This window comes from Mirounga leonina, unplaced genomic scaffold, assembly GCF_011800145.1.
Source record: "Mirounga leonina isolate KUSES-001 unplaced genomic scaffold, KU_Mleo_1.0 Mir_175, whole genome shotgun sequence".
Lineage (NCBI taxonomy): Eukaryota > Metazoa > Chordata > Mammalia > Carnivora > Phocidae > Mirounga > Mirounga leonina.
The window spans coordinates 9,534,488-9,556,108 of NW_023270453.1; the positions used below are offsets into that span (position 1 = coordinate 9,534,488).

A 21,621-nucleotide genomic window follows, 5' to 3' on the forward strand; every position below is an offset into this window, starting at 1 on the left:
ATAAATAAAATCTTAAAAAAAAAACAACAACAAATGTTCTCTGGGACATTGTTTGAACAAGCCTACTATATCCCTTTAGCTACTTTTCATCTCGTAGTGATTCTTGGAAAGCATCAATTCTCAGGCAATATTCAGAACCCTCCTGACAATCTGCTATGGCGAGCAAATCATGCTGAATCCCTGGGATCTGCTGGCATATTTTCTTTCCTGTTCTCCTCTGGGTCCTGCAGTTGGCTCCCCTTGTTTGGCCAACCTGTTGAATTCTCCTGGTTTTTGGCCCACCTCCTACCCTCTCCCAGATCCTTTCAGCCTGTAGCCAGTGCTCTGTGAGATTCTACCTCTGGCTCTGATCACTTGAGAGACCAAGTGCCACTTTGAGAACCAGCTATGCTCCCTCGTATTATGTTATTAATCTTTTTATTACTTTATTAATCTTATACTATATAATCCTTGGCAAGAATTCGGCTGTAATTCTAAAAAGTCACAGCAACCAATTTACAAACTCTCAGACAACAAATGCGCTTCCAGGCAGAGGAGGCCCCGAGCACAGCCGACCAGGGGCCTTGCAAAGTGGGAAGGCTTCTCCGAGCCATGCCCACCACAAATCCACCGCCCCCCCAACACTGTCAGATGCCGAAGAACATCTGACAGAGAAACGATTTTCTCTTCTGACTGTACCCAGTGCAACTCACGCATTTCACGTGTAGTGGGAGGGTGACAGTGAATCTCACCACCCCCACACCTCCTCATAGAGGGAGGCTTTGAACTGAAATAACTTATTTTTTTTAAGATTTTATTTATTTATTTGACAGAGAGATAGAGAGAGCACAAGTAGGCAGAGGGGCAGGCAGAGGGAGAGGGAGAAGCAGGCTCCCCACCGAGCAGGGAGCCCAATGCGGGGCTCGATCTCAGGACCCTGGGATCATGACCTGAGCTGAAGACAGACGCTTAACCGACTGAGCCACCCAGGCGCCCCTAAACTGAAATAACTTAATTGGAACTATTGACACTTGACAAAAAGAGCTGTCATGAAAACACACCGCAGCCTGTTTGTGATGCCATCAGCCCCCAGGTAGAGCAGGACAGGGCTTTGTCTCCTGGTACAGCCTAGACTGAAGGAAAGGAATTGAGGCAAGAGGACTCTTGCATTCCTCCAGCTCATCTGAAGTCCCGGTCCCTGGAGGCTGTCAGGGGCTGTCAGGGGAACAGAGCCCCCCGGAGGTGCTGAAAAGGACATGCGCAAGATGGGTAGTGGTTGAGTGGGAGCAGCTCTGCCTGGGTGACACGTGTTGGGTTCCCAGGTCCACTCACCCAAATCCCATAGCACGCCAGCCTCCCGGACGCCCTACCGGACCTTCTGCATCTCTTCCCCGCTGCGTGAATCACACTGTCAAATACCAGGCTTCATGCCCCCTGACCACAAGCACATCGCTCGGGTCTGTATTTTTAGGGCTTAGCATAGTCTGTGTGGTTAACAAATGGCTATTCCTGACATGAATTTGGGGGATAAAAACAGGCAGAATTAGCCTTAAGTCTCTGCATGTGGCCGATTGTCATGCGTGCCGCTCTCCTTGTAAAACTTTTCTTCAAAGGGATTTCAGAATTACTACTTTTCGGTCTCAAGGGCAGAAAAGATATTCTATCAAGTGATCTCTCAGAACTTCCTTCCCAGCCGGATCTTGGGGTTAACAATTCCGTGCTCTTTGCCATCCCTGACAGAAACAGCATCCCATTGGCTGGTTTCGTTTACTCCAGCAAACAGAAGTTCTGATACCACGTATAGGATGCAGCTTTAGCAAAGCATCCCCGAGCTACTGGAGATATCTTCGGACCGACAGATATGGTCCTCTTTTCTGAGGCTTTTCTCATGCTTTTTAATGAAACAGTTGGTTCAAAATGTAAAATAATCGAATTTACTGCTGGGAGACTTGCTACCAACCCACTGGAAAATTCCACTGGGTGGGAAACGTCCTACAACCCGAGCTGTTTTATTTTGGTTGAGAGCAAGGGTTCCTGGTAAAGGGAAGGACTCCAGAGGTTTCAAAAAGGAAGGAAAAAAAATTCAGAAACCTTTCATCTTGTTTTTAAAACAATTAAATTGCCCATATTCCTTACTGAAAGAGAAGAGAAGGGCCTAACCAAGTCTAACTGGAAGCGGGAAGAGGGGCTGTCTATTGGCGTGGGGGTGATACTCAATCCCCAGGCTCTAAAAAAACAGAAAAGGAATTTTGCCTTTTCCTGCGCTCTCAGGGATGTGCTGAAGAGCACTTTCTGCAGAGAGAGGAGGAGACGGAGACTAGCTCACCCTGTTACCAAGTTCATGTCCTTCAGTAAAAGAAATCTGGGATCCCCCACTTATTACACCTGTGGACTTGGCGAGCCATTTGATCTCTTTAAGCCTCCAGTTTGTTCATCTGTAAAATGGGAACATTCACAGATCCCACCCTTTAGGACTGTAATGAGGCTTCATGAAAATAATAAACATAATAAGTTACAGAGAGAGCTAATAGTAGTTCATTATGTAAGGATGAAGGGTTGAGAGAACCACAGGAACAAAAAGAGAACAGAGGGTTTATTATTTTTTAGAATTAAGGATGGACAGATCCTTGATGTCGTTTAGTACTTTGCCTTGATTCTAGCTTTATATAATGGAAATGATTCATAAATGGAGATTTCCACCCTTTGCATTAGAACCTTCAGAAATCAGACCTGAACTGGGCCCCAAGTGATGGAAGGGCACGACTGAGGACGTGAATCTTTGAGTTGGAGGGAGCCTTCAAACTCCCTATACCAACCTCCTATCCAGTTGGTCCCTCTGTCCATTGAGTTACAGATCCTTCTGTTCACTTATTCACCAACATACTTCTACAGTCCCCTCTCGGTCCAGGCACAGTTCTAGAGACTGCATCCCAGGAACTGCCCATTCATCATTGCTGGCAGCGCCACGGGCGTGAGAACAGTCTGTCATGGCTGCAAGGTGCAATGCCCAGCTGCAGCCGATTCTTCATTTCATTGGCCCCAATTATAATTCCTTCTAAAGGGAGGTTAGAAAAATTTGTTCTAGGATAAAGAAGTTGTGGTATATATATACGATGGAATATTATACAGCCATCAAAAGGAATGAGATCTTGCCATTGGCAACAATGTGGATGGAACTGGAGGGTGTTATGCTGAGCGAAATAAGTCAATCAGAGAAAGACATGTATCATATGACCTCACTGATATGAGGAATTCTTAATCTCAGGAAACAAACTGAGGGTTGCTGGAGTGATGGGGGGGTGGGAGGGATGGGGTGGCTGGGTGATAGACATTGGGGAGGGTATGTGCTATGGTGAGCGCTGTGAAGTGTGCAAGACTGTTGAATCATAGATCTGTTCCTCTGAAACAAATAATACATTATATGTTAAGAAAAAAAAAAAAGAAGAAGATAGCAGGAGGGGAAGAATGAAGGGGGGGAAATCGGAGGGGGAGACGAACCATGAGAAACGATGGACTCTGAAAAACAAACTGAGGGTTCTAGAGGGGAGGGGAGTGGGAGGATGGGTTAGCCTGGTGATGGGTATTAAAGAGGGCACATTCTGCATGGAGCACTGGGTGTTATGCACAAACAATGAATCATGGAACACTACATCAAAAACTAATGATGTAATGTATGGTGATTAACATAACAATAAAAATTTTTTTAAAAAATTTGTTCCAGAAGACTACTTATAAATATGAATGTATCCTGATTTTTTCCCTAATTCTTTGGAGTTTGCAAAATTCCTGTGTATCTCAGAGAATTTGTTAACTTTCTGTGCCTCAGTTTCCTGTCTTGAAGGGCATCTGCTACTTCATCCTGAAGTTATGTCTTTGTGGTAAAGAATCTGAGCTCAAGTGAAGCGTTGCATGGGACCCTTCGTGTCAAGGAATACGGTTAGGGATTTGTGTCTAATCCAGCCCCAAAGAGTCAGTGACAACACGTGTCCAAGAAGTGGCAAGAAGGATTTCTTGCAAACACTGAGAGAGAAACAGGACATTTCTACCCAGGGGCTGCCTGTCCAGGGCTGATGAATAAAATTCTACAGATCAAGGGAAATAAAATTCAGGCATCCATTTCAGGTGGAATTTGGCTTTAGGAAGAACCGATTACAATGAGGGGCAGGACCGACGGCCCTGAGTCAGAACCGTTTCTGTCGGCGGAACGACCAGCAGCAGGGGGATTAAAAAAGAAAAATTCCGGATAACGAGGGGCTTTACTGTGAGCGTCCTCATAAATGGTGTTGCCCCACCGAGGTTTAGAGTACTGCCATCTGGGTGGCTGGCACATAAAAATACAGCTGAAATACAGACTCATTCTTTGCCTGTGGTTTGCCTTCCACCCAAAGTCCCGGCAGGTCAGACGAGTGTTCTTGGATCCCCTCTGTCCTTCTGCCAATACAAGTTCCTTTGCACTTTCTCGTCCTTCCCTTAGAGTTGCAATTGACTAAAACTGCATCACAAAACAGCAGCTCGCTCTGATTTTCCTGGTAGCCTCTTGAATGTTACCACAGGCATGAAAAGTCCCCTCGAAAGCATCGGCCCGGTTTGTAATTACCGTTCCGATTGGAGCTGGATTGCCATTCAAATGCTGCCAAAGCCAGAATGTGGCCGGTGGGAGGGGGTGGGGTGAGGCTGAGGACTGGGAAGGGAGTGGAAAATGGGAAGGCAGCTGGTGTTTGAAAATGTGGGAGAGACCTGGAATTCGGTGGGAGGGAGGAGGGCAAGTGTTCTGAGTGAGGCAATTCAGAGCAACGTGGCAAGAAATAAGACTGTGATGTGCTCCTTTAGAGGTGGTCCCAAGATCCAGGCTCTGCCCTCCGGGGTTCGTGACGGCAACGGGATGGCACCTTCACTACTTCTGAAATCTGACAAGCTCCGCGTCAAGATTGAGAGGACCTTTACAGGCATTCTGGTGTTTGGGGTTTTGATCATTAAAAGAAAAAAAACAACAACCCAGTAAGTTCCAAAACGGGCACAGGGCCTCTTTTCCTCCTTGCCAGTTTGGAAACTATGACTCTCCGTCCCAATGTGATGTAGAGAGGAACCATCCAGAAATTGCAGAAGGGCACAGAGTGAAGAGTGAGGTAGGGGGACTGGACACGTGGAGTGGGGGCTCCTCCAAGGCATGGCTGGGTGAGCTCTGCCCATATGCTGACAAGGAGCTTCTGTCCCCGTCAGGCTAATCGAAGGAGCAGTCTTCCCACTCAAGGGGCCCTGTTCTCTCTAACAGATGGGGTCTGGCTGCCGCACCCGGGGCGACGAAACGCTCGCTGCTGGTTGTCACTGACTAGCTGCTGAGAGAGAAGGAAAGAGAAAATTCTTATCTGGGTCCTCTGCCTACCTGTCTGCGCCCTGCATGGCCATTTACGAGTTCTATAAACCCCATTTCAACACCAACGGTCTAAGAGGATGAGAATGACGTGATGCTCATAGCCATATACTAAAATGGGATGTTTAAGGGAGTAAATAAAAAAATCAAGCTCTGTGGGACAAATGGCCACACAGAAGAGTAAGGACGAAGCGCTAGGGCCAGAGGGCCCACGGGGAAAGATGAGAGGAATCACCGTGACAGGTTGCCGACGAGGACAAAAATGGGTGATGGTAACTTACTCTTTTTTTCTTATCTGGTCTGAGGGAAGACGGGAAAAAATGGTGTCAGTATTCTCGACACATGGATATTTATAGATTTAAAGGAGTCACGTGTCTCTAGAAATATATGATATGGCAGAACCAGAAAAAAATCAGAGAGCTCAGTTAATCCCTCCAAGAAACTGAGAACCCAAGAGTTTAATGAAGGGCTCAGGCCTCCCACCTGTCTAACCAATGGCAGAGATATGCAGGCTACTTGTCCTAGTGCTGTGACTGGCAACAGCTAGGGGCTGGGTGGCTTGGAGAACAGAGGTCCTCATCCCAACACCATGCTGGCTGCAAAGACTACTTTCCAAGATCTCATCAGAGCCACAAGTCCCAAATCAAGCTCGAAGAACGCCACGGTCTCATGAATTAAGGGCATTCCTCTAACTGTCAAAAAAATATGCCAAGAATATTGACCAACCTTTCTTCATTTCCATTTACAAGAGACACGATGAAACTTGTTTCAACTCTTTTAGCCCAAGCTAGACCAAAGAGTTGTGTGGGCAGCACTACAAGTAAGTTATGGAAGGAAACCAGAAGGACTCCTTTTCCCGAAGCTTTAGTAACATGACAATCAGCCACCACGTGAAGAACCATGGTGTGGTTGTGCTGATACACACAGCCGTGGGCCAGGTGTAAGCGCGCCTTCCTATTTTTGAGCAACATCCCACAATGAAACAGTGTGGTTGCTGGTGTGGACTCCAGACGAAGGACTGTGCACTGTGGTGGATCATCAGTCAGTAGGGCTCGATGAAAAAGGAAAGTCTTATTTAGCTCAGAAACATCACGAAGCAATTCGAGTCTCTGCCACCCTGCCTTCCTGCCCCTTCTAAAGAGAAGTTTGGGATTCCTGAGTCACCCTGCTAGCAAGAGAACACATGCTTGCCTTCCTCTGGCAAGGCACTCTGTCATTTAATCTATAGACCATGGTTTGAAGGTCTTCTAAACTGCTTAATTTTCTTTCTGAAATCAGGAGAACGAGACCCACAGAATTGGAGAAATCACATTAGTGCACAAACCGCAACATCAAGAAATAGAACAACAGGCTTTCCTCTACCAAGAGGAGTTGATGTGTCATCTTTAGTTTATCAATGACATGACTAGAATGGGTGTTTTCTGTGACTGCCTGCTTCTATTTAGTGATTCAAGAGAGACCATTTGGATACTTTAGTTAACGTAGCAGAGCAAGCAACGTAAGTAACTTACTAACTTTCTTAGCTCTGACTTTCCCCTTATTGGTGACACCAAGGGGAGTGTTACACCTGGCTCAATTATATGGATTCCAAATCTAGGTCAATACCGTCCTGACTGCCACCATGTTACCCTGAGAAGCTGATTGCCACCAGAGAGCCCCATCCTTTCTTCTAAATTATCCCCAAGTACTTGTTTATGCGAGCCCCCTCTCCGAGCCAAATGAGTCTGTTCATTTCTTCCACACCCGACAAAAAGTAGTTTGGGACTCTGGGCCTTTGTTCTCCTGCTTATATTCTCCCCATCTTGGTCCAGAATTCTACTCTTTCTTCAAATCACGCCTCTCCCACGAGTTTTTCCCTGGTCATTCCAGTCCTTGCTGATCCCTCTCTCACCTGTATTTGTAATGTTGCTTCTGAAATACAGCAAACACGCTGCCTTATATGGGTCTGTATCACCCACCAGCCAGACTCCACTGGAGGGGCCTTAGGTGTTAGAGCGAGCTCTAGGAGCTGCCAGCAGTGGGAACCCCATACACAGTGATGGACAGATGCCCACACTCTCCTGCCATCAATGAGCTGATGCTCTGCAAGCACCCCGGCTCCTCATAAAGGACACATAATATCTGGACAGCTGTTAAGGGTAAAGGGTGAAGTTCAAGGTACTCAGATCCCTTTGCCTTCTCAGGCACCATGTGCACTGGGATACTTGGGATAAACAGCCCTTTTTTTTTCATTATTTCATCATTATTAGAGAGCTCATTTAAACTGAAGTAATCTTGATATTGCCAAAATTCACTATTCAGCTGAATAGCCATTTAGGCAACAGCAGTAAGAACAACAACAACAAAACAACAGCCTTCACAAATTGAAGCCGATACTTCTATCTAGAAGGAGTCTGAACTAGAGCTGAAAGCAGAGAGCAGCCCTCTGCATCTGGCTTGGGGTCCTGGACAGCACGGACCCCAGAATCGGGAGTGCCGATGGGGCGATGGGGCTGGGCTCTCCTGTGTACAAATCGAAACTGACCAGTAGAGGTGGGACTGTGGCTTCTTTGTCCAAGATCCCAAATTCCAAGACCTTGCAGAGATAAGCCAGTGGTGGGGGGCAGGTGGGAGTGGCGGCGTCCAGCCCCAGGGTTGACAGCATGCTGGGGTCCTCTTTACAAAGACCCGCTTCACTTTGTGCCCACTGGCTGTCAGGCTCCCACTGGCTTAATCAATTAATCATTCAAATGATCCATAAGTCAAGGCCCCCAAAGTCAAAGGTCAACACCCAGTCTTCATCTTACTTGATTTAATAGCAACAACGGACACAAGAACTTTCTCCAACCCGAAGCACTTCCCAAGATACCACAGTGCCCTGGTTCTCTTCCCGCTTCACACGCTGCCCCCTCATAGTCCCAAGGTCTCCAGGGCTCAGCCGTGGGACCTCTCTTCTCCTCCATAATTCCCTGCCCCCGCGCCCCCGCCACCCTTGGCCATTTCATCCAGGTTCACGGCTTCAAAATATCTGGACAGCTGTTAAGGGTAAAGGGTGAAGTTCAAGGTACTCAGATCCCTTTGCCTTCTCAGGCACCATGTGCACTGGGATACTTGGGATAAACAGCCCTTTTTTTTTCATTATTTCATCATTATTAGATGTCAGCCCTCAAATACAGTCCACCCTCATGACACACGGGTTCCGTACTTGTGTAAATTTGCCTCCTTGCTAAAATTTGTAGCCACCAAATCAATGCTTGCCATGCCTTTGCAGTCACTTATGGACGTGAGCAGAGAGGCTCTGGCTGAGTTTCTAAGGCGCACTTTCCCTTGTTTGACCTCAAACAAGGCGACACTCTACCCTCCTGTTTAGACTCTCACGTTATAAACAAGTATCATTTTCATGGTCTAGTTAGCGTCAGGTTTTTCACATTTCTGCACATTTTGTAGATTCATGGTTTAAAACGGCCCCCAAGCGCAGTGATGAAGTGCCGTCTAGTGTTCCCGGCACAAGAAAGTGGAGATGTGCTTATAGAGAAAATATGTAGCTAGAGAAGCTTCCTTTAGGCATAAGTTATGGGGCTGTTGACCATGAGCTCAACATTCATGAATCGAGACTATATATTAAATAAGGTGTCACTGAACAGAAATACACGTAAAACAATGTCAGGCATCAATCAGTAGATGAAAATGAGAGGACCAGAGGCTCATGAGGAATCTGACCCTGATCTCCCCTGGGAACAGTGGGTCAGTATTTACTAGTTCAGGGTCAAGGAGATGTTACAGAACATCATTACTGTGCATAATGAGAATCGATTGTATCTTGTTGCAGATCAGATCTCTCCCCAGAACTCCAGACTTGTGTTCCAACTGCCTTCTTGACCTTGCAAACTTTAACAAATCAAAATCTGAGCCCCTGGTAATATTTCTGCAACCTGCTCTTTCCACAGAGTTTTACTTCTCAAGTAAGGGAAACTGCACCCTTCCAGGGGCTCAGGCCAAAAAGACCTTAGAATTATCATTGATTTCTCTGTCTCTAAAACCCTACTTTTAGTTTTTCAGAAGATCTCCATGACATTACCTTCAAATTTTATCTGGAATCTGACAACTTCTCACTACGTCCCCTCTGCCAACCTAGCTCAGACCCCACCATTTCTCACTTGGATAATTCCAGAGCCTTCTAACTGGTCTCCCTCCTTCCACCCTGGCCCTGCACCCTGGCATCTCTCCTAATCCCCACCTGTCTCCTAGAAGTATCCTGGTAAGAGTCAGATCATGCCATGTCTTGCCTCAGAACCCTCCCATGCCTCCCCCAACCCTGAGTAAAAGCCATACTCTTGATAATGACTTCTAAGTCCTGGTCTGCACATGTTCTGCCTGTTCCTTCTCTGACTTTACCTTCTACTGCTCTCCTCTTTGCTCACCCTGCTCCTGTTGCCCCCCCTCCCCCACATACCCCTGCCTCAGGGCCTCTGCACCATCCTTGGAATGCTCTTCTTCCAAATAACAATATGGCCAGCGACTTCACTTCTATCAAATCTTGACCTCTTAGTGTAGGCTGCCTTGATGACTTTATTTAAAATTGTAACCCCCTACACACACACACACACACACACACACACACACACACACACACCCTATTCTCTTTCCTGCTTTATTTTTCTCCATAGTACTATCAATTTAAGATATTAAGTAATAAACTTAGCTGTTTGCATACAGTCTGTCTCCCTCTCACTCAAATGTAAGCACCTTGATTGAGGGCAGCGACTTTTATCTGTTTTTCTTTTCCTTTCTACTGATGCATCCCCAGTACCTAGAATAGCAGGTAGGCACTAAATAAATAATCCTTAAGTGATAAATAATGTAGCACCTACCAGACATTATTCAACCTGCCTGTTTGCCCTCTGTCTTTCACAATACTGTGAACATTTTGAAGTCAGAAACGCTGTCCCTACATATTCATATTCCTAACACCAAACCACTGAGCATGGCACATAACAGGAATTTAATAAATGCATGCTGAATGACTGGAAGAAGAGAAGAGAAAGAAAAATGCTAATTTTCATCATGAACCTTGGGTTTTTACCAATTTAACAAACGTCTGTGCAGAGATGAATAAGATAATCCCCCCTGTAGAAAAACCTGCAGTGCAGTGGGAAAGAGACACTGATACTTATGGACCCTGACACAATGTAGTCAGAGCCATGGTGAAAAAGTGGTCAGGAAAGGTCAGGAAAAGAACTAGGATGACAAAAGAGAGAATGGGTGTTGGGAAAGCAGCCCAAAGGGGGCAACAGGTAAGGTGGGTTTTGATGGATGAACAGGAGTTTGCCATGCAGCCTGGGCGGGGGTTGGGGGGTGGGGAGGAAACAGCCCAAACTCTGCTGCTCACTGCCCAAGGTATAGGTCTACAAGGTATGAGCTGCCCAATGTAGCCCCTTCCTTGCTCTAAGAGGACTCCCCAGGCATCTCAGTGCTCAACAAATATGAATGATCGGAACAGCTACATTCCCACAGAGTTCCTCTCTCCCTCCTCACTCAAAGAAAATTCCATATTTGACAATGGGATTACTTGACAGCTCCACTTGCCACCCTTTAGGGTAGCAACATTAAGGGCCACATCTACACATTGTTCCCAGTTCCCAGACTCATCAGCATCTGACATCTAAACAGAACCAGACCACAGGGATGACAGCCGCTTAGAAACCCAGAGAAAGTGCCGTTCCTGGGTTCTGCCAAGGCACAAAGAAGCAAAAACCCATTTGGAAAGTGCTGGAGCTTTCCAGTGTCAGAGCCCAATAGGAGAACAGTGTGATGCATATGTTAGTATGGACACTTGTGTCAGAACATCTGCCCTGCAGCCTGAGAGTCAACTTCTTGCAGGGGGAAGCTGGCGAGTCCCAGCAGCTCCTTGGCCCGGCGGGGGCCAGGGCCGTGGACTGCGCTGCAGACAGCAAAGCCATCCTGGCAAGAAGACCAGACACCATGACCTCTCGGGCCTTCGCATTTCCTGATTCACCTGATGAAACAGGTTTTTCTCCTCTGTGTCTTTGAAGAGAAAGGAGGAGAAGCACATCTCATTCATTTTTATTTGCCGCTTGCCTGGAGGCTTGGACTGAACTGGAGAAATCCCACACACACACCGCACGCACTCCTGCTCCCACCCCCCCCCCCCCCCCCCCCCACATGCATGTAGCTCCCACGTGCAGCGATTCTAAGTCCCCCCCGTTGGGGTCCAGCCGGGTCCTGCTGCATCACTTCACCAGCCCAGAACCGAGAATGCGCAGGGCGCCATGCATCTCATCCAGGCCAAGGTTGTGCTGGCTTCTCTGTGAGCAGAACCACCTCCCCGTCTCTGTCCAGCGCACACACCAACCAGGGACACGGTCCCTGCCCGTGACGCTCACACCGCCTTTATCTCCTCCTGAGTCTGTTGCTTCCCTTCACGTTATTCTCCGTTCCCCTTGGCCAGCTCTTCTCTCCTGTCCTTCGGGCACCTTTAAATATGAGAGGGTTGTGATCTAACACCCACGTTATGCCAGCACTCGAAGGGCCGAGAAGGGACCCGGAGGTCATTTGGAGTTTCCCACAATGCACTGGGCCCCAGGCTCATGAGGTTTGAGGCCTGCTGACCTCAGCCTGGCCTGAGAAGGCCATATGATTGTCCCTCAAACCAAACAGGAATGATGCCATTCATAGAACATTCCCTCCTCTCTTTCAGGCGGGCTGCCTATTCTCATGAGGAAAAGCCATCCTGTTGTGTATGACGAGAATTCAGCCTTGGTCTCCGTTTTTCAAAGTCTTTTCCAACTCCCTTTCCCCCTGCTCTCAGACATTCCCAGCTTGTATCCTCTCCCCAGACTTTTCCCACTTAGGGCTTTGACACCAAGCTGATGCCTCCACCTGGGACACTCTGTCCCCTCACAGCCCCAAGGCCGGATGCTTCTCCACATGCAGGTGAATACCCCAGTCTCGTTCCTGTTGCCCTTAGCCGTCCTAATCCCCCCAGTGCCTTGCCACTCTATTGCAAGCTCCCATTTTATCTTCTTCATTTTTTTCCCCTTTTATTTTCTTCATTTTCCACTTACCGTGGCCTGAAACAACCCCATTCTTCGCATCTTTGTCTGGTGTCTGTCACTCCCAACTAAAATGTGAACTCCATGAGGGCAGGCGCCCCGTGTGTCTCATGCACGGCCTTCACCCTCATGCCTAGAACAGCTGCTGGTACATAGTAGGCACCTTAGTATACATTTGCTACATGAGTGAATACATTTGTGTATATCAAAGTCTCGAAAACCACCAAGAATGCCCATGGCCTTTCTCCAGGTCCCCAGAAGACAGAAGGCGCTTCTCAGCATGCACGTGTTCAGCTCTGCCACAGCCTTTTCTGCATTCTCAATGTTTGGTACAAAGAAGGTGGGGTTCTGATTTTAGGAAAAACTTTAGTTCTTGGCTTCGCCAGTACCGATAGGGACTTCAAGAGTGACTTCGTCAAGGTATGAAGTAGGTTCCTCCTATCGATATTCTCTTTCTGGTCGCTGCTATGTCAACATTTTACATGTTCTACTTGTGTCTGCACCTCATCATATCTTAGCACCTCACTGTAAATCATTTGAAAACACGGACATGTATGCCATATTTCTGGCATCAGAACCCGGGCATTCATCCAAATCAACTCCAGGCCTCCACTCAGGCCCACACCCAAATTAGACAGGATTTCTCCCCAACTATTAAAAGGTTTCAGGGGAAACTGCTTCTCTTCTAACTCATTCCAATGTCTCTCAGCCTTTTTATTCTCCCCTCGAGGGGAACGAAGACAGTTGTGATCCTGCGCCAGGCTCAGGTGCTTTAAGACAGACAAATTGGACCCGAACACACACACTGCGCTTACCAACATAGCCCGGGGTCCCACAGGCTGTGGACATCACATCTCCTTTGCCCTCCATTTTTGACAATCCAAAGTCACTGATCATTATTTTGGATTCCTCATCTTGACTGTAGTACAACAGATTTTCAGGCTGGAAGGAAAATAAGAAAAAAAATGGACAAAGTGTGTTTAAAGCTGGCTTCATTGTGGGAGACTCACCAAGCCATGAAATCTTGTTTTTTTTTTTTTAATTTAAATTCAATTAGCCAACATATAGTATATCATTAGTTTCAGATGTAGTGTTCAATAATTCATCTGTTGCATATAAAACCCAGTGCTCATCACATCACGTGCCCTCCTTAATGCCCATTACCCAATTACCCCATCCCCCAACCATCTCCCCCCCAGCAACCCTCAGTTTGTTTCCCATAGTTAAGAGTCTCTCATGGTTTTTCTCCCTCTCTGATTTCTTTCCACTCAGTTTTCCCTCCCTTCCCCTATGATCCTCTGCACTGCTTCTTATATTCCACATATAAGTGAAACCATATGATAATTGCCTTTCTCTGATTGACTTATTTCACTTTTTAGCATAATACCCTCCAGTTCCATCCACATTGATGCAAATTGTAAGTATTCATCATTTCTGATCAAGCCACACAATCTAATCACAGTTTAAGAACATGCTTGACCTTTGGACATAGTAAATGCATTAAGAAAAGCAGTGTTTAGTAAGAGCGATGTGGAGGACCCTGCACAGTATTGGACACTTAGAGGTTTTCAGGAAATGTGATTCCCTTTCCCTTATCAGTACTTTGTCTTCTTCACAAAAGTGAACCTTATATTGGGGAAGCCTTGCATACCTCTCAGACTTGTCAGTTTATTTCTTGGGCTGAGAGAGGGGGGATCCCCAGAAATGACATGACTTCTGCAGGGGCTCTTCTGTTCCCTTTTTCTGACCCTTGTTAGCAACCTCTCTCTAGTCTAAGGGTCTCTCTTCCCGCCTTTAGTAACGTCCCATGTCTTGTCATTCTGACAGATGCGTCCCGCTTTCGCCTCTCCTGAGCCAGTGGACACCCCCTCCCCTGACTCTGCTTCCTGGGAAATAGAGGGATGTCATCACGGAAGACCCAGCACTTCATAGCCACGTGTCCTTAAGTACCCTGAGCTTCTGTTTGCCTTTCTGGAAAACATGGGTTGTGGTGGTTCTTCATTTGCTTCCCGGAAGAATACATGACAGAACTCAGCTCGACATGTGGCAGAGGTGTGATCACAGTTCCCGTCCCCACTACCGTTCTGCACCTCAGGGGCACCTCCAAGGCAGCTCCGTAGGAGGGGCCGAGGGGAGGCAAAGCAGAGGTGCAGCAGGGAGACAATGAAGCAAATAAAGCTTCATTGCATAATGTTTTATGAAAAATTGGGTATCATTCTTAACAAAAAAGAGAGAGAGAGTGGAGCTCAGGGAGACCGAGGGAGATGTTCCAGCCTCCGGGGCCGGGCCAGTCCTGCTCGGACGGAGCTTGAACACAGAAGGGCTGCCTCAATTAATGGCGTTGTCCCTGAGGGAGATAATGTTGAGGACTGACACCTCTCCTCTTCACCCACTAGGAAAATTCTGAAGATTGACCCAGCGAATAAGCAAATCACTTCTCTCCTTTACATTAAACCTTAAGGGAAACACAATAGGAAGACTCAGAACTGGGGAAGCCACTTCCCCTCACTGTTTCAGGTCTGGCTCTTCTCTCATCCCCAAGAGTGAAGCAAGAGCGTCTGTCAGTGGTTTGCAATGAATCTTTGGTTCCTGAGTGTTGAATTTGAGGAACCATTCTCTCATAGAGTGACTCGGCCCATTTCGAGAAGTGGTTCTAGTCTTGGCTGCCCAGCAGAATCACCTGTGACAACACCAAATGTCTGCATGTCTTCTTCAGTGGATTTGAGACGGGCCCGGGCCTCTGGATGTTAGAATCCACGGGGGGATTCTGATGTGCAACCACTGCTGTGAGGAAATTCTGAGAACTGCCTAAGACCCCCTCCTTGACCAAACTGTAGTCAGCCCTCTTCTTGATTAGGCCTCGACCTTGGCCTTCTGTGTCCTTCCTGTCTGCTGGGCCTGCATAGTCTAGTCTTAGCAAGAATCCTGCTGAGTCAGCATAGGAAGAATTCCCTCACCCTTGATATCTGGCCAAGTTCTTCACCTCCCACCTTGCATGTTATTTAAAAAAATGTATTCAGACACTTGGTAAAGACAGTAAGGAAAACTTTATTCAGGGGGACCACTGCCATGGGGTTCTACAGTCAGAGAGGAAGAGTAGACTCAAGTCCTAACACAACAAGGACGAATGGAAATTTATACCCAGGAACAGGGGGAGCGTCAGTGGATGGAAAGTTACTAAGAGGGGATATCAAGGGTGGGGGGTGTGTGGCTACATCAGTTTCAGAGGATCCTTGTTGAAAGGCGGGCCAGGGTGGGCAGATATGGAGGGTGGAGGATAAGGAATCTGATCAGATCTCAAGGGTGGGGGATGTTCACCAAAGTGACTCAGTGGGATTCTTGCTCAGCCTGGACTACATGGGCAGAGCCAATGGACTAAGCACAGAGCCCAAGAATGGAGCCTGGTCAGAAAGAAGACTCAGGAGGGGCTGAACTCAAGTTTGGTCAAGGGAGAGAGTCTACCAATGTCTAATAGGTTCTTGGCCAGCCTTTAGCAAGAATCCCCCCATCCTTGGTATCCCTTCTTAGCAATTTTCTATCTACAACCCTCATTCTGCTCAAAGGCTATAAATCCCCACATGTCCTTGATGAACTTGGAGTTGAACCCAATTCTCTCCCCTATTGTGATATTCTTGCAGTAGCCTTAAATAAAGTCTTCTTTAGTTTAAAAAGTGTCAGAATAATTTTTTTTTAACAGAACCCAAAAGAAAAAATACTATCCTTCATCCAAACTCATAACATGAGAAGGAATGGCACTTAACATTCACAGTGACATTAATTCCGTGGATGAAGCATGCGGTTAGAAGAAAATCAAAATGTATGCTTGAGGGTGCTCTCAAGGAGCTTGAAGAGAGAATAAAATGGGCCAATCAATAATCAAAATAAGAATAGTGCTTTAAAAATGGGGTGAAATAATCTCATCAAAAGGTGCACATGGTTCATGATGAACAGTACGGATCTGATCATGGGGCAGAGAGGACTTTTTTTAAGTTTCTGATTTTTAATCTTCCTGACCCAGTACTTCTGCAGCTGAACAGCTAAGTAAGGAGTGGGAAGCCAGTGACCTCAGGCTACTCAACAAGGCTGCCTCTAGGCAAGAGATTGCCATGGGGCCAAATACCCCTCCTTACACATTCTTCTTCCAGGGGATACATCTGGGTCAGCAAAGCACTCTTTTGCAGGACAATTACCAAGGAGGTTCAAGAAACTGGTCATTCACAGCCTAGATCAGTACTTGTCCACAAGCATCTCCTGACTTAGTAAAGATGGCGGGGCTTTTTCTTGAGGGGAGTGGGGAACAGGAAAGTGGGAGAGAAGATAGGCTCAGGGGTAATCCAGATGGAGGCCCCCAGTTGGCAGTAGGAGGGCTTGGTCAGGCAGGGGGCCCAAGGGGGATCTGGCAATTCTGCCTGGGGTCCTGAGAAGCCCAGGATTCACCTAAAAAAAATAATGTCCTTTATTTTATGACATCCTTGCAAGACAACAGGTGGCCAATGCTAGAGTTGGAAAGTCAATACCAACCTTTTAATAGTTCACATAACAAGCTTTTAAAAGATCTGAATCAACACTTCCTATAAAGTTAATGTTATACACAATCACTCTCCTAATTCAGTGATTCCCAGCTGGTAGCAATTTAGCACCCCAGGGGACATTTGGCAGCGTCTATGGTTGTCTCGGCTATAGGAGTGGTCCTGGGTTCTAGTAGGTAGAGGTCAGAGATGTTGCTCAGCATCCTACAATGCACGGGCCAGCCCCCCACAACAAAGAACATCATGCAGGGGCTGAGCCCTATCCTGATCTGAGGGGGCAGCAGTGGACATTTCCTTCCTCAGTCCCTTGTTTTGAAAAAAGGACAACTGATTGTCTCTAGTAGCTTCCTGGGGCAAGAAGACACGAGACTACTTTTCTGGAGGAAGAGGGAGGAGGTGTATTCGCATGTGAGGGTGCGGTGGTATCCCAGATCATGCCCTAATCTTAAACTAACCTCATCATGTTCTTGGCCCTGGAGCATACACTGTGTTTTCATTTTTCTCAGATGTTTATGAAAATTTAATAACCCTAGCCCAACTTCTGCCATGTAGCTCAAACTCCTCTGTGTCTCTGAAAAGCAGCGACGAAAGGTCCCAACATGGCACTTCTTTCCACAGTGATCACCAGCCTGGTGGTCTCACAGCTGCCGGGGCTGGGAGCCTCAAATCCTTCCCTGAAAGCTCTGTGTGGGCAGAAAAAGCAGTTTCTCCTGTGCAGCCCATCTGCCTTCCAAAGGGGGAATACACAGTGCCCCTCGAGGAATGTTCTCTGCGTAGGAATGCCCATCATGGGACACCTCTGTGGTCGGTCACCACGCTAACTTGTTAAGAGAGCTGCCTCCTGTGTTCTAGAAGCAGGGAATCAGCATTTGGTGAGGGCACGAGAGAGCCGAGCAGGCGCCACCGCCTGGCATAGAGGGGCCAAGTGGGCTTAGCCCTCTCAAAGGCCTCTAGGTCCTGAAGATTAACCAGTTGGACTCACAGCCCATTTCAGCTCTCAAGAAGCCTGCAAAAGGCAAAAGCTGTAAGGACTCCATCAACATTCCCAAATACCCTTGTCTGGCAGTTCTCTAAGAATATTCCCAGGATAACATCAGCATCACCTGTAAACCCCTTAGAAATGTGAGTTCCTGGGCCCCACTGCAGACCCACAGCACCAGAACCTCTGGAGTGGGGCCAGACAATTCTGACGTAGGCTAACATTTGGGAGCCACTCCCCTAGTTGCTGGAAAATATCACAGAGAAGAAGAGGAGAGAACTTCACAGTGAGACCTTACGAAAAGAAAAGCTATACCATTTATTCACACCCAGTACTAGATAATGGACAGTTACTGAAATTCTGTTTTAAAAAAGGCTTCTGGTTTGTTCTTTAAACTGATTTAGATTTCACAGAGTCATGCAGAGCATGGCTTCATTGCAATAAAATCCCTGTGTTTATGAGGTGAGTGCAGGTATGTGGGCTGGAGTGGAGTTTCTGTCTTTACTGGTGCAGTGAGCTCTGGGGCCTGGACCCGTGGCCGCTGTAGAATGAAGCCTCAGTCCAGCCTTCATTGCTTTTTTGCTGTTCCTCCAATCAATATGTTCGCTATCTACCCTTGATGGCGTATGTTTGATACCTACCCTTTGGTATCTATACTGACCGGGGAGGGATGAAATGCCAGGGTGCCCGATGAAGGCCCCGATCCTTCAGTGCTATTGGGTGAAGGGTCAGTATGCCAACTCTTCATCAAGAAAAGATAACACTGTAACCTACAGGACACCGGGGGAAGGCTGTGATCGTAGGTCGTTCAACCTGTTTTTCTGGGTAACCTTCCATTTGTCTTCTTCTGTCATGCCCTCTATGTACTCGCTCCCTTTCTTTTACTCAGCATGGTGTACCAAAATGGGGCCAGAACTGGGGGAAGACTGTGAAGAACTGCACTGGGAGAAAGGTTTTCATGGCCAATAGATCCTAAACAAAATTACCTTTCAGGTCGGCTTGAAGCAAGACAAAACCTACCTCCCTGGGGCCCTTTGGCTGTATCGTGGTTATAAAATCTCCCAAATGATGGCCAGTGTCATTGATCTACATCATCTTTCTTTGGGTCCCAAAGGCCCTGACAACTAACAGTACACAAATGTCCACCATTCATTCCACCCATATCGCCATCAAGGCAACCTCATCCATTTTCTGGAGACTATCCTCTTGGACAGGTCATTGTGGGTGGGAGAGTGGTCATGGAGGATGTTGCTAAGTGACGGCCTTACCTTGAGGTCCCTGTGGACAATGCCCATTCTATGGAGATAGTAGACAGCATCCAAGACTTGGCGGATCAGAGTGCTGGCATCTTTCTCTGTGTAAAATCCTTTCTCCACTATCCGATCAAACAGCTCTCCGCCGGATACACTGTTTTGTTTTGTTTTTTTAAAAAAAGAACAAATAAGAAATTTGAGGGACCTGAAATTGTTCAGGGAAAGCCATCAATAAGAGATTTCAATATGACAAAAGAACCAAACTTTATTTCCAAATAAATTCCTTTTCAGATTTAAGTTTTGCCCCATGGATTCCCCAGAAGCTATACCAGGGAAGCGTTTCTATGTCATGATGGTATGAGTATCCAGAATGGAATAAAGGCAATACAAATAAACCAGGGCTCATGGACTAGCCAGGATTGAGAAGTCTCTTCTGGCCTTTGCTTCCAACCTGCTATGACAATGTAAGGTCAGAACAACTTTCTAGAATATTGGCATCATCAGATACAGGGAGATGATGGATAGAATGCCTCCTTCACATAAGGAATTATCCTTAAAGGTCTGGAGGGTAGGGAGAATGGGGGGCAGTATTGTGGGCAAAGCAATGAATAGCCACAGGAATGTTTGGGTTCTTGACCAAGTTCTGCTCCTAATATGGTGAGGGCATGGGCGTTCCTTGAATCTCGGACCTCAGTCTTTTTATCTGTAAAATAAAGGGGTTAATCTAGTCAACCATATCCAACAGAAGGTAGGGGCATGCCCTCGGAGGCATCAGAACCTGAAAGCCAATTGTGATTTACAAAAAAAGGAAGAGGAACAACACTCCATTACCTTAACACTGATTTTTGGTGATATTTACTTTTAATTTGTTTTGAAATTCATGCTGCACTATACGTTTTCTTTGTGTTTATTGTGTTTGTTATTTATTGTATTTATTGTCTAGATTGGCAAAGGTCAAACAAGCCCAGGTGGACAGCCCCCAGAGCCCCATTCAGCTCCGATATTTGCTGTTGCTTTGAGTTTAGCAAAGTAACAGAGCTGCACAAATCTAACTTGGAACAATCCCCCAGCCTAGCCTTCCAACCCACAGAATATATACTCCTCCAAGAAACACAGTGCTTCTTTCAAATAATTACGCCATCTTGGAAATCAGCTTCAAGGGATATATTAACACCATTTTCCTGTATAAAAAGAGAATTTCCAAAAACAAAATGAAGATGATTTATTTGAACTACTAAAATCATAAAACGGTTTCCCAAACAACTTTTACAGCTTTCATAGATACAGTAAAAGACATGCCCTAGCAGTAACACACATACACACACACGCAGCTCTGAATCATGTGCGGCAAGTCATGGCAATTAATAGGCAATAGCTGATCCACCAAAACCTTCCTTTTAAAAAACCAATAAAGAAAACCAGTTGCGGCTTTAAAAGGCCTAGGTGTTCAAGTGTCTCCCATTACCGAGAGTCATTCTAAGCGATGTTGTGCTTGGATAATGTCTTGTTTCCAAAGCAAACTGAGCAGTCAAGATAAGGAAAGGAAAGACGTTCGGGAGCAATAAACAATTCAGAGAGTGAAAAGAAATGGAGACATCAGGGCGAAACATCTTTTGATGACCAGGTTGTCTAAATGGTCCATCCTTAAGTAAACCCAGATCCCAAGACCTCCCCCCCTCAGCAGCAGGACATCAAGCTCTCACCAGGCTTCATGTTTTCAGATCCTTCTTGCCATGAGTTCCAGTGGAAGAACTCTGTAGACCTTGAGGGTCTACTACAGAACCTGTGTGTGTTCACTTCAGTTGATCATCTCTTCAAGCATTCATTTAAGACTCCCTGGGTGCCCACTAGGGGCCACCTACCGTGCCCTGTGGGTGCCAATCCTGGCAGCATTAGCTCTGAAGGAGGAAAGGTCTGTTTGGATTCTGCCCCTCTTCCTCCTCCGCCGTCCACCCACATTCCAATCATGGCACCCCTTCCAAGGGCTCCCGCGCTTTCTTACCACTGATCTGCCTGCCGCTCACATCCTCTGTTCTGCAGCCTACTGGAAGAGCTCAGGCAGGAATGCTCATCCCCTGACTGCCCCCACCTCCCACCCTGAGTACTCTATGACCCACCTTTACCAGATTCTCTCCCTCCTTCAAAACTGATCTCTCCTGCTTCCCATTCTCTCAAAGATCACATCTCCTATGTGATCTATAAGGTATTAATAGATCTTATTGAAGCAAATATTTGTCCTCCGATAGGGCAGCTATGCAGTAAGAACTGAAGCATCAGAGTTGAAGTGTAATTGTAACTGTAGTACGTTCTGTCACGGTCTCCATGCTCCGCACATTTGATATTTCAGTTCTGAAATTTCAAATTGCACCAGGGCTTTCTTCTGAACAGGGCTCAGAAAGTATTCGGTTTCTTTAGAAACCAAGGCAGAGGGGAGAAGTCAAAAAACTTGCCAATAAAA

The 21,621-nt window shown here is 46.6% G+C and overlaps 1 protein-coding gene across 2 annotated transcripts in view; it reads right to left on the minus strand.

The window, feature by feature from the left end:
• CAMK1D (calcium/calmodulin dependent protein kinase ID) overlaps positions 1-21,621 on the minus strand; it is a 428,556-nt gene that overhangs the window by 42,656 nt on the left and 364,279 nt on the right. For both annotated transcript variants that reach the window (XM_035021641.1, XM_035021642.1), the window contains exons 4-5: positions 19,179-19,317; positions 13,218-13,344 (exon numbers count right to left, since the gene is read on the minus strand). In XM_035021641.1, coding sequence (XP_034877532.1) covers positions 13,218-13,344; positions 19,179-19,317 — 266 coding nt within the window. The remainder of the gene's footprint in view (positions 1-13,217; positions 13,345-19,178; positions 19,318-21,621) is intronic.